Source organism: Montipora capricornis, chromosome 3, assembly GCF_036669925.1.
Source record: "Montipora capricornis isolate CH-2021 chromosome 3, ASM3666992v2, whole genome shotgun sequence".
In the NCBI taxonomy this organism is placed as follows: Eukaryota; Metazoa; Cnidaria; class Anthozoa; order Scleractinia; family Acroporidae; genus Montipora; species Montipora capricornis.
The window spans coordinates 42,968,704-42,981,203 of NC_090885.1; the positions used below are offsets into that span (position 1 = coordinate 42,968,704).

At 37.4% G+C, this 12,500-nt stretch overlaps 2 protein-coding genes across 2 annotated transcripts in view; one reads left to right on the forward strand and one right to left on the reverse strand.

Annotated features, from left to right (window-relative positions):
* LOC138043217 (alpha-centractin) overlaps nucleotides 1-349 on the reverse strand; it is a 19,757-nt gene extending 19,408 nt beyond the window's left edge. The window contains exons 1-2 of the mRNA XM_068889377.1: nucleotides 190-349; nucleotides 8-72 (exon numbers count right to left, since the gene is read on the reverse strand). Coding sequence (XP_068745478.1) covers nucleotides 8-72; nucleotides 190-237 — 113 coding nt within the window. The 5' untranslated portion in view covers nucleotides 238-349. The remainder of the gene's footprint in view (nucleotides 1-7; nucleotides 73-189) is intronic.
* Nucleotides 350-500: 151 nt separating this feature from the next.
* The window catches only part of LOC138043218 (phospholipid phosphatase 4-like), a 12,685-nt gene continuing 685 nt past the window's right edge, over nucleotides 501-12,500 (forward strand). The window contains exons 1-8 of the mRNA XM_068889378.1: nucleotides 501-602; nucleotides 3,106-3,211; nucleotides 6,807-6,894; nucleotides 7,019-7,082; nucleotides 7,556-7,680; nucleotides 10,274-10,444; nucleotides 10,545-10,568; nucleotides 11,189-12,500. The exon at nucleotides 11,189-12,500 is cut by the window's right edge and continues 685 nt beyond it. Coding sequence (XP_068745479.1) covers nucleotides 511-602; nucleotides 3,106-3,211; nucleotides 6,807-6,894; nucleotides 7,019-7,082; nucleotides 7,556-7,680; nucleotides 10,274-10,444; nucleotides 10,545-10,568; nucleotides 11,189-11,367 — 849 coding nt within the window. The 5' untranslated portion in view covers nucleotides 501-510 and the 3' untranslated portion in view covers nucleotides 11,368-12,500. The remainder of the gene's footprint in view (nucleotides 603-3,105; nucleotides 3,212-6,806; nucleotides 6,895-7,018; nucleotides 7,083-7,555; nucleotides 7,681-10,273; nucleotides 10,445-10,544; nucleotides 10,569-11,188) is intronic.

A 12,500-nucleotide genomic window follows, 5' to 3' on the forward strand; every position in this document is an offset into this window, starting at 1 on the left:
TACTCACAAGTTTGGGAAATGATATTTGGGAATTTGATCTCCAGCAAAACCAGCCTTGATGACTCCTGATCCCTAAAAAAAGAACCGTATAGATTGCTAAAGAAATCTCCTCTCTCACCAGCAGTAATATGGTGCTGTCTAAACCCCTGGTTTGAATTTATTAAATATTGATTTAAAACTCGGTCTTACATTGTCGATCACTATGGGTTGATTTGCTATCACGTCAAACTGATCCATAGCTCAGGTCAAAATATATTAACATCTAAAAACACGAGAGGAAACAAAAATAATACACTTTCCACAGTGGAAAAATGGCAGACAAGCCTTCCCTCCACGTGACACGTTTTGTCCAATGAGATGATAGTTCGCTGTCAACTGAAGTTACTGCTAGGAAGCACTATCCAGCGGTTAAACAAAGAAGAGTAGATACCCTATGTATGGGGACTTTCAATGTGTACGGTACAATGTATGGCCCCATACATAACGTACCTACCCATAAGCGATGTCACTATGACCGGCAAGATGGCCGGTAAGCTATCAAATGGTTCATGGAATTTAGTGGCCGAAATAGGAGCACGACTGATCCTTTTCGCTATTTTTATGTAAGTAGTTCATATTCTTGTGTATTAAATCCAAAGAGGAATACATTTAGGCAGATCAAGTGTCTGTTTCACTGTTTGTGTGATGGTGAACAGTGGACGTCACTCAGTGGAGCTCTCGGTTTTTGGAGTGTAGTCGCTTTTTCTTTCAGTATAATTCGTTGATCTCTCGACGCGCGCATATCGAGACGGGATTTCAAGAAACCAACCGATGGGGCTGGACAATCTGCAAGCCAGCGAGTCATGCGAGCCATGCAAATTTCGCAGTGAAGTCTAAGCACCTATTTCAAATAACGCTGATAAACTGTTATTAAGTCTAAGCATATCTAAGCACCCATTTTAAAACGGTTAGCTTTCAATATAACTGTGTGATTCGCATGACTGGCAGCCATGGCTCGCATGCCTCGCCACAGGTAACCCAGGCTCACTGTGTGCGTCACGTAGGTATTAAAATATAGAGAACATATGAGGCGAAATTTGCTAGAAAATGGTAATAAAAATCGATAAAACTTACCATGTGGTGAGCTGTTGTTGTCTTTAATACGTACACGAAGTTTCGGGGAATATGATCCCCGTTCACCTTCCTTCATAATATAGTGACAAGGTAGGAGACGGAAGCCAGCGTCGGGACTCCGATCGACCCAAAACAAGCACGATTTTTATCGCGAAAATCAAATCCAGTCGCTAAATAAACACGCCAGGTTCGTGGAATAGGAATTTCTCTAAACCATGAATCCACTGAAGCATCTCCAGGTAGCAACGCGGAGCCACCAGACTCCGTAAAACTTGTAAGTTAACCTCCTAAAATGGCGGCCAGAAAGCGTGGTACTCACGAAGTGCCCAATTCAAAATGGCACTGAACTCTGGACGCCTGGTGACGAGTATAATAAGTTCTGGAGGAAGGGGAGTCCCAAATTGCTAAAAACAAAACTCACTGAGCAATTTGGGACTCCCCTCCCTCGAGGGAGACTTATTATACTCGTCACCAGGCGTCCAGAGTTCAGTGCCATTTTGAATTGGGCACTTCGTGAGTACCACGCTTTCTGGCCGCCATTTTAGGAGGTTAACTTACAAGTTTTACGGAGTCTGGTGGCTCCGCGTTGCTACCTGGAGATGCTTCAGTGGATTCATGGCTTAGAGAAATTCCTATTCCACGAACCTGGCGTGTTTATTTAGCGACTGGATTTGATTTTCGCGATAAAAATCGTGCTTGTTTTGCGTCGATCGGAGTCCCGACGCTGGCTTCCGTCTCCTACCTTGCCACTATATTATGAAGGAAGGTGAACGGGGACCATTTTCCCCGAAACTTCGTGTACGTATTAAAGACAACAACAGCTCACCACATGGTAAGTTTTATCGATTTTTATTACCATTTTCTAGCAAATTTTCAGACCTAAACTTCGCCTCATATGTTCTCTATATTTTAATACCTACGTGACGCACACAGTGAGCCTGGGTTACCTGTGGCCTCGCTGGCTCGCACATTGTCCAAACTCCCAACCGAGGCGTGCTAAAACCTATCAAAATCGAATTTTTGTTTTGTCTGCTTTACATTTTATGCTTTAATTTTAAGCTTAGGTTATTTAGTTCAGAAGTTTCCTTTGTTTCAGCTAATGATAATAATATGAGACAAAGGAAAATCAAAATTTAATTTTAAAGTAAGAGAAAAAATTAAACTACAAATTAAAAAAACAAAAAAGTAAATTGACAGTCTCTTTCAATAATTCCCTATTTTATTTTCAGGGTTGCTGAGGTCACCTTTTAGTTTGTTCGTGTAGAGTTCGTACTCTTGCTTTTGATCACCCTGGAGATTTTATGCACCGTTCAATACTTATCAGTTTTTGTAGAATATTCTGTGAGAGATCATCAATAGTCATTTTTTTGTTGATGCTTTAACTACACAAGATTTTTTGATGAAGTGGTATCACTTCTGTGTAATATAGCATCAAAAAAACCATCTAAGTCAGTAATTCACGAGTGATATTTATGCCAAATAGCACATAGAAGTCATGTTATCGCAATAATTTGTTTGTACTACAACCTGAGAAATTCATTATCGGCCCAGCTGGTCTGGACATCGAGCCAGGTCGATGTACTTTTCTTGTTAGTAGTTTTTTGGTTTTCTGAAATTTCTTTTAGTTCTTGACTCTCCTGAATTTCAAAGTCTGGAAATCTTTCCACCATTTTTTTTGTAATAACTCATGCAATGAGATTATTTTGTGATTTTGGTTACCATAGTACCTGTAATTTTCACATGTAGGTGTTTCAAATTAACCTGAAATACATGTACCTCTGCTCTCAGCCAATCAACTTGCAGAAATTTCTCAGGTAGTAGTATAAAGATAATAAAATTATTATGTTACTGCCCACTGTGTACTGTTGAGTCTGAACTGTAGCTTTGTATTTTCAGTATTATTATTATTATTATTATTATGGTTATTATTATTATTATTATTATTATTATTATTATTATTGATTGATTTTCTTATTGATTAATTTTCTCTAGGGTATTAGAGTATACACCAGCATTTATACGAATCATTCATGAGGAAGAAATGTGGTTATACAAAAATCCAAACTCTGAGGACACTATTTCTACCAAATTGATGTTTGTGAGTTACTGTTCTATCATTTATTGCACATGTCTACAGGGTTTTTGTTAAGCGCCAGGTGCCGGCGAAATGCGCCGGCTGGATTTTGGCTGGCGATTGTTCCATATGAAAAGGGAAACAAACGATTCTTAGTTGAATCACATGGTATCATTTGATATCAAACATAATGTTGAACTGAAAAGATTTGAATGAAATATTTTTAGAGTACCTCAAGTTTTGTTAGCTCTATGAGAAGTAAACCTGTTCAAAGGAAATGTTGTTTCGAGCGTTTGTTTACTGTTTTCTCTTTCTGTTTCTTCCTTCGCCATAATTTTGTTTCCGCAAGGCTTGGTAGCCCCACATTCAAGGCGTTGCTAAAGATTGCGAAAATTAAGATGTCGTAACCAGGCCTCCAGTACACATAGGAGGAAGATTCAGTTTCTTTATTTGAGCAAAGGTCATCAAAGATAATAATTATCTTTGATGATCTTTGCATAGAAGAGTCTTGTTGCTTTTTGTATCAAAGAGGCCTCAGGTTGCACCAGAGCGCACCAAATCAAAATTCCCGGGGAAGACCTCCCTCAACAGGGGGTGGGCCATCCCCCTTCTCTGCTAGGGTTGGCATCACCAGCCGTAGAAGGTGTGGCGCGCCTTCTATCAGCCGGCTCACCTAACTTTTCTTCCTTAGCTACTACCCTGTGTCTACCATAAGGTAGTGTAGGTCTTGAAATTAACGAAAAAATCCAGTCGCAATTTTGGGACAAAATACGAAGATTTAGTCACAATTTCGCAAATTTTATTGGCAAAATCATTGTGCTTCATAGTGTTGTCAGCAGTTTAGGAAAACAAAATATGAGCTCAGAATACTTGTTTGTAAAGAAACCGCTAAAAATGGCAAATGATCAAAGAAATAGGAATGGAGTTGACATTGCAGATTGAGAGAAAATTCATGACGATAAACAAAAAAAAAATTGTCATTTCTTTATTTATTTTAGCAAAAGTAGCAGCAAACTGGCAACTGACAACCTGTTTGTTTTGAGAGAGAGAAGGTGAAAACAAGTGGCAAATTTGTGACTTCTCCAGATATTTTAGTCGCAAAGGGAAATTTTTTATCAGGCACAACTGCAACTGTATTAGTCGCAATTTCAAGCCCTGTAGTGGTATATCATTATCATATCAAATGTTCATAAATACAGTCGAACCTTGATTATCCGGACATCGATCATCCAGACTTTCAGATTATCCGGAATTTTTTTCTTTGGTCCCATTTTATGCATGAATGTTAATAAGTTATTGTCTCAAAAACTTAAAGCGGTAAAAATTCAGGAAGCCTGCAAAAAGTTTGTTTGAAACCGTGTGTTTTTGCATTGCTTTCAGAAGATCGAAGCTTCAGATCCAAAATGCACTCTAATGTGTTCAGTTGAATTCTGATTGGTTCAAATGTTTTGTTGCCGAGGGAATGTCATGCTTGAAAGATTCTCTGTTGCATGCGTATGTTGTCGTCAAAACCTCAAATTTGGTAACTTCATGTCTTTGTTGTGCAGAGGACTGCAAACATACTTGCTAAAATCTGTGCTGCATGTGCAGCACAATTTATGCTCTTTTAACCAATGATATTGTTGTTTTGTGGCATTGTCGTAGTCATAGCCGTCAATTTTTCTTAATTAATTAACTTCCCTATTTGTGCGTGGGATGGCGCATGGGTTATGTGTAAACAAACAAAAAGAACACCAATTAAAAATTGCAAGATGATAAACAGACACCAGTAGCCCAAGCTCGATGTATGTGTATCTATACTGTATTATGCAAGAGTAGAAATATTAGGATTTGTATGGGGAAAACGGTTTTTCTAAAAATTGCCTCAGGCTTGTGTTTCTTTGTCTCTGGTACAGTTTCTGGGTCGATTAAGAGCAATTTAGGTGCTTTTTGGTTCCTCTTCTTTTCCCTCTCTGTATGGAGAGAATACATAGAGGGAAAAGAAGAGGAACCAAAAACCACCTAAATTGCTCTCAATCAAAGAAACACAAGACTGAGGCAAGGTAAGCTATTTTTTATTTTAAATCGTAAATATTCTCTTCAATTTTGAGAAAAAAAAAATGTTTTCCCCATAAAATTCCTTGTAAATTATTTCTACTCTTGTATAATACAGTGCAGACACACATACATCGAGCTTGGGCTACCTGTGAAACAGACAATTACCGGTATTTCACGTTTAGAAAAAAGGGAAAAAGCAACTTGAATGTAGCCATTGAATTTGGCATTGGCAAGCAGACAATAGTTGTCAGATGAACGGATTTTATCCATTGCTGCCGGACGTTCCAAAGAAATAGAAAGTACATGGAAGGAAGATAATGGACAGGAGGAGAAACAATTCTCCAATTCAGAAGCAGCAGAATGCTTCAAAAAATACCTTTCATGGATGGAGAGACAAAAGGACACTGTCCCGGTTCAAGTTATCCAGCTTCGTTTAATGATGGACTTCACTATGCGATCACGCTACAAATCTTTAAAACAAACTCACATGCTTCATTATTTCAGGAATAATCTTTAAGTTTTTAATTTGTTAATATTTGAAAAATTGTCAAAATTGATGTTAACCTAATTTATAGACATGTACACCTTCATGAAAGGAGACTGTTATTATTATTAATAAACAAAGATTTGTTGTCTTTATTTCTTTTGTTTACATAAAGGCCTCATTAATATTCACATTTTTGATTATCCGGACCCTCCATTATCCAAACTTTTTGCCCAAGTCCCAACGAGTCCGGATAATGGAGGTTCGACTGTACGGGTAATAGTGGGACATAACAGAATCCACACACTACAGCAGAGCAGGGCATGGAGTTCCCAGTGCTAATGTTGTCAGTCTACTGTGGTATTATTGTTATCATGGTTGGGAGGTTGGGAGGGTAAAATGCTCTGAAATACTAGCGACACCAAGCTACTTTTAAATTCAAGAGTAAGTAAAGATACAGTGAATGATCATCGTGATGGGGGAAGCTACAAATCAGTTGAAAGCAGAACAAGAGTTGGGGACAGATTCTACTCTTATGGGTGCTTCTATAGTACATTATGCAGCGTATAGCGTTTTACATGTTATGCATGGCTGGGCAATCTAGAATATTTAGTGAGTTACATGCTGTTCTGTTTACTAGAGAGAAGTCAATAAAGACTTTCCTGGTTACAGTATTTTGTGGCCCATAATTTATATGGAGCCCTTTAAAGTTGAAATTGTCATGTGGTCATTTGTTTACCACTTGCCTGGTTTCCTTGCCTTATGCTGCTCAGCCTTTGATTTTTAAAAGACTTGCCACCATTGAAAAGTAATCTTTTTATCACAATCTGACCAGATTTTAGAAAACAAGGGCCACACCAAGGACAAAAATTGAGACAAGAATTTCTAGGTGGATTAAATGCAAGATGTATAATCTGAATTTTTTTTTCAACAAAATTAATATTTCATAAAGAAATCATCTGCTGAAGTCCTTCTTGCTTATGGCTCCACCATCCCTTCTTTCAAAGCAGAATACCAGTATGCAGAATTAAATTTTCTGAAATTTACTCTAATTCTGGAGGCAAAATAATGTCTTCTAAGGCTTTTTTTTTGTTACAGGTAATTTCTGCAGTTGGTCCATGTGTTATTTTCTTTGTACTGGCAACTGTAAGAAAAGATAACATTGATGGTATACAGGCTTTTCTGGGTAAGACGTCTGCTCCCCAATGATGTTATTTAAGCTTTTTTCTACAGTATATTTGATAATTTTCTTATTATAGTAAAATATGGCAGTTGAATTAAACTATTCAATTACTATTATCATCCTCCAGCTTTTACATTAACAATTGGACTTAATGGAGTTGTCACAAATATAATAAAAGTTCTTGTGGGCAGGTGAGATCAAACTTCAAGAAAATCAATAATAATTTTATGGTATCATTTTTAAAATCATTCATGTAATTATTTTCAAATCAATTTTAAAATGTGTAATGACAAATAAATGTTGTGGGTTACTTTGTGAAGCACTAGGGTTACAGAGGATTTGACTTGGGTGCTACTGGTAATAATATTGCACTAGACAGGTTCTTTGCTTGCCAGCTACATTCACTCCGAAGTCGAGCACACTAACTATGAGGCCATCGCGCCTCCTTTTTTTCTATTATGTTTAGTTTCTTTTTGTTGTGTTCCCAAAAATCTACATGCACGTGTGTGCCTAAAATTGAAGGGTTTTGTACAGTACAGCTAGCATGTGGGACATTTATTTTTTTAGAGTTATAAGGTGTTAAAAGCAAAATTTTATACAATCAATCAGACTCATAGTGAAATGTTTATTCTATTTTAATTAATGCATGTGAATTTAATTGTAGGCCACGACCTGATTACTTTTGGCGTTGTTATCCCAATGGAGTTATTCCCCCAACCTTGAAGTGTGATGGTAATCCAGATGACATTATTGAAGGCAGAAAGAGCTTTCCTAGTGGCCATTCTTCATGTAAGTAGAATTGTTGAAGTATTAGCAGCCTTCAAATCCTATCACTGGTTCAAGGCTCCATAGTAATCAAATAAGATTATTTCCAATATTATCATCTATATGTAGTTATGTGATTACTGGTATGATGCTCCATTTCAAACTTGTAGCATCTATAGAAATTTATTTGAACTCCTCATTTTGTTGGTTGCCATGGCACAAGTAGCTTTAAAGTGCTATTGCACGTATGACCAAAAAATTAATTAAAAATTCTTCTTTTTTTTGGATTTTATAGCTACACCTGTATGTTAACATAAACCGAAGAGACCAAAGTTTTAAGCCTCTATTTCAAAAAGACACCTGTTTATTTTAACTGGAATTTTTCTAGTTAAAATTTAAAAAACGATCTCTGGCTAAAATGATTAAACACTACGAGCTTTCGACTGCCTGAACTGCAGTCTTCGATGGGTAAAATGAATGACAAGAAATCGATGAGAAAATTTAAATAAAAACGTACATTGCAAAATGATGAGAATGTAGAAAATTATGAATATTTGTTAAAAAGAATGTTGTATTGTCCAGGTAAAGGGCACGAATTGTTATCTGCGTTAGGTGTCACTGTGGTATGCCACGCTTCTAATGTTTTTCTCGTTCTAAAAGTGCCTTTGTCAATAACTGACGCATTTTCGAAATCAATGGCGTGGTTGTTGAACCAAGCATGATTAGCAATTCTAGAGCCTTTGGCCACAGCTTTGGTGTTTCTTAAAATGTTCTTTTTTTCGCGTATTAAAAGCTCTGCCGGTTTCCCTAATATAACACCACGAAAAATTTGTACAGGGAATTTTATATACGACGTTGGTCTGCAATTCCATCTAAGGTCGGAATTTCGGTACTGGGAACTGTTGTTGTAGAGTGGTGAATGGTTTGTTTACAACCGTGACATCGTGTTTTTTGAAGATGCGTGTCAAAGGCTCAGTTACTCCTTTGATGTAAGGGAGAGAAGCGAAAGACTTGCGTGACTCGGCTGGTTCAACCATCTTAAAAAACATTCCAACGAGTTCCTCCGGGGATACATTTGTTGTAGAAGCTCGAGTCTTTCTAGCGTGTATTGCATGGTCCACCATTACCAACTTTAAAATCATGAGAGAGCTTGGATCAAGGAGAAAAGGGTGACCCAAAAACACTGACCCCTGATCCATGGGGGTAATGACAATCTGCGAGCCAGCAAGCCATGCGAGTCATGCGAATTTGGCATTTAAGTCTAAGCACCCATTTCAAATAGCGCTGATAAACAGTTATTAAGTCTAAGCACCCATTTTAAAACGGTTAGCTTTCAATAACTGTGTGACTCGCAGTCATGGCTCGCATGGCTCGCAGCCATGACTTGCATGGCTCGCTTCTTGGTTCGCATGGCTCGCAGCCATGGCTCGCACGGCTCACATGGCTTGCACATTTGGCTCGCTGGCTCGCACATTGGCAAATCTCATCCATGGACTACTCCGACGGACTACCCAAACGGACTACCCCAAAAATACTATTTCAAGTGAGTACTATTGGTCGTAAGCAGCGTCACAATTAGTTCTAAGCCTAAACATCCATTTTAAACAGTGTTGGTCAACAGTATTTAAGTTTAAGCGCCCATTTTAAAAAGGTTAGCTTTCAATAATTGTTGTGATGGCCGATTACTTCATGTAAGTGAAGTGAAACTGGTCTAACATTTATTGAAAGCTAACCTTTTTAAAATGGGTGCTTAGACTTAAATACTGTTGACCAACGCTGTTTAAAATGGATGTTTCGGCTTGGCACTCATTGCGAGGCTGCTTGCGACCTGTAGTACTCACTTGAAATAGTATTTTTGGAGTAGTCCGTTTGGGTAGTCCATGGGCCAGGGGTCAGTGTTTTCAGGTCACCGAGGAGAAAATGTCAAAGACTCACTAAGTTTAAGAATGCAATGTGTGTGTATGTGGCTGAATTTATATACAGCACAGGAGTTTGGGCTTTCAGACTTTCTAGGTTGTGTTTTGCATATTACAATGAGCTGCGTTTACTCAATGAAATTTTAATCTAGTGAGTAAATGATGTCAGTTTTCCCTAGATCCAACGCGCTGAGATCCAATCAGTCAGTTTTGAACGTGACTAATGGTGGACCATGAAATCCAAAACTTAAAATCAAATTAAACAGCCTTTGGATAAATTTCAAAGTCTCAAACTGTTGCCAGTCAGGTGTTAATCAAACGCACTTTAAAAATCTGAAGAAAAAAAAAAATAAGGGAATTTTTGATCATACGTGTAGGAGCACTAATTAAGAAAACAGGGGTTTCAATAAAATTTGAAGTTTCTGTTGTCGTTATAAGTCAAAATTAATTTTAGGTTTGAAAGAATCTGTCTTAAACTACATGTACTTCAATTTAGGGAAAAAAGTAGCTGACTTCTCTGAGAGAAGTAACCAATGAAAAGCGTCAACTGTCAGTACTTATTGCAAACAATGAGAACATTATTGGCTAATAAAGGGATTGTATATAAATGTACCTGTACATGTAATTTGAAAACTACCAGATCTGAAAAAAGGTCTTTGTCTTGTTTCTTTATGTTATTTTCTTCTATATTCTACATGTAGTTGCATTCAGTGGCCTAGGATTTTTGTCACTTTATCTGGCTGGGAAATTACACTGCTTCCAGTCACAAGGAAGAGGTCAGGGCTGGAAACTGTGTGTTGCATTGGTGCCAGTAGCATGTGCCCTGGCTGTGGCACTTACTAGATACTCAGATTATCGTCATCATTGGCAAGGTATTCTAGTTTAACATTAGACAATGCCATAACTGTGTTTATTGTGTGGCTGTTTAACAGAAAGATCTTTGGAACTTATTCTTTATTTTTCCCTCCACAGATATAACAGTGGGCGCAATGTTGGGTAGGTTGAAAATGGGCAAAAATATAGTTTTATGAAGATTAATTTCTTTGATATTGTCATGAATAATTGGGAGACGTAAATCAGCAGTTGACTGACACTTGCTATGACTTGCATGAAAGAAGACAAAAAATAGTTGCCCAACACCATTTCAAGGCAAACCTGTGAAATATTGGTTAAAATCAAATTTTACAACTGTACTTACATGTACTTTTTATTGTACAAAAAACCAAGGGTTTTGAGCCATAGTATGAAAAGGGAGGCACATAGTACTTAACAAATTACATGTATTCAACTGCAACACTTGTAGTATGCCTTTTTCTTAGTGTCACTTCGGCCAGATGAGCATTTCAGTTGCTATAAACTAGTAATGATTTTTGCTGTCTTCATTATTGCCTTCTACAGCATTTGTGTCCCATGGTTGTATTATTTTGTATAATTATGGACAGTAGATGTGGTGGTAAACGTCAGATCAATTTTCTGTCAATACAAGCTGGCCTAGTTCTGAGAAATACAATTAACTACATATGTGCATCCAATTCGCAACATCCCTGTTCTTGATATAGCCCCAGAAATTGCACTCTTTTGACTAAAAAACGTTCGGCTTTTTGTTGGTGTTTCAGGCCTGTTCTTTTCGTATCTTTGCTACCGACAGTATTATCCGGCACTCAACAGACCTCACTGCCACATGCCGTACTGCACAGTCACACCAATCAAGCACACTGAAGAACACGATCATCTATTACCAATGATTGTCAGAGAAATCAAACCTGTTCATCCCATCCCGTTAAAGTCATTATGATAGTAATATGTAATAAATAACTGGCTTACTAATGCCTAAAAAATATCTTATTCGTTAACATTATAGGTCTTGTAACTTATATTCTCATGATTTTCATCGCGTTAACGCTAGAGTTTATTGTAGAAGTTGAATCAACGGCCGAGGAGCCACTTAAAGATAATTTACAAAAATAATTTTATTATTAACAAATTGTTCTATAAGTTATTCTCATCCTGTACCTTCCATGTCAATCAATAAAGCTTTAAAAATTATGACCTGAGAAACATAAAATTTCCACTATTTGAAATTTGATAAAAATTCAACATTTCTGATTGGTTCAGATTCAGGATAACAATTATTGTTTTCACATGGTCTCCTCGATCTCTTCAATCTCTTACATGAAAGGCTTCAATTCAAACCATCCGTTGTAATGTTTCATTTTTTTCTCATACGTCTTTGATAAGTGTCGTTAGATGTGCAGGAATTTGTTTCTCACCTATGATTTTTTGTTGGTAATTTACGTGTCGAGTTAGTCGTCATGTTTCTAAGGTACCTTTCGCCCTTACCATATAGCGTACAGTAAGTACTCATATTTCCCTGAATGATGAAAGAATGACGGCACGCTTTGTCTAATGGGCTGGTTAATGCCCCTTCCATGACAGCTCAGACAGCGTTTGTAAACTACTTTTAATTTATGTTATTTAATTTTAACCGTTTTTTTTTTTGTATTTACCGCCAACCTATTTGCAAGAATCATTTTTGATTGAAGCAAGTCAATGGCAGAGAGATATATTTAACTTTTGGTTGTAATGCACTTAACTGGACAATTGAAGCGATTGTCACTTCTAGACACCTGAAAATTTCGGGCGGCGTCCAACCCATAGGCGACAGTAGAAGTGAACGTATTAAAGTGCGAGGATCACTTCTATTTGTCGTCTATTATCCGCACTTCTTTCATTAATCAGTCCTTTCACGGGAACACATGAGCCAAACGAATTGACCAACTGTTTGTCTTCGAAGCTCAGTTCGTTTTGACCTTTTCAGCTTGTACGTTTTGTTTTCCCATTTCAGACCACATGATGTTACTCTAGGGAACAGCGTCTTTCAAGTGTCGTCTTATGCACGTGCATATGTATGCATAACTTATGAAAAAA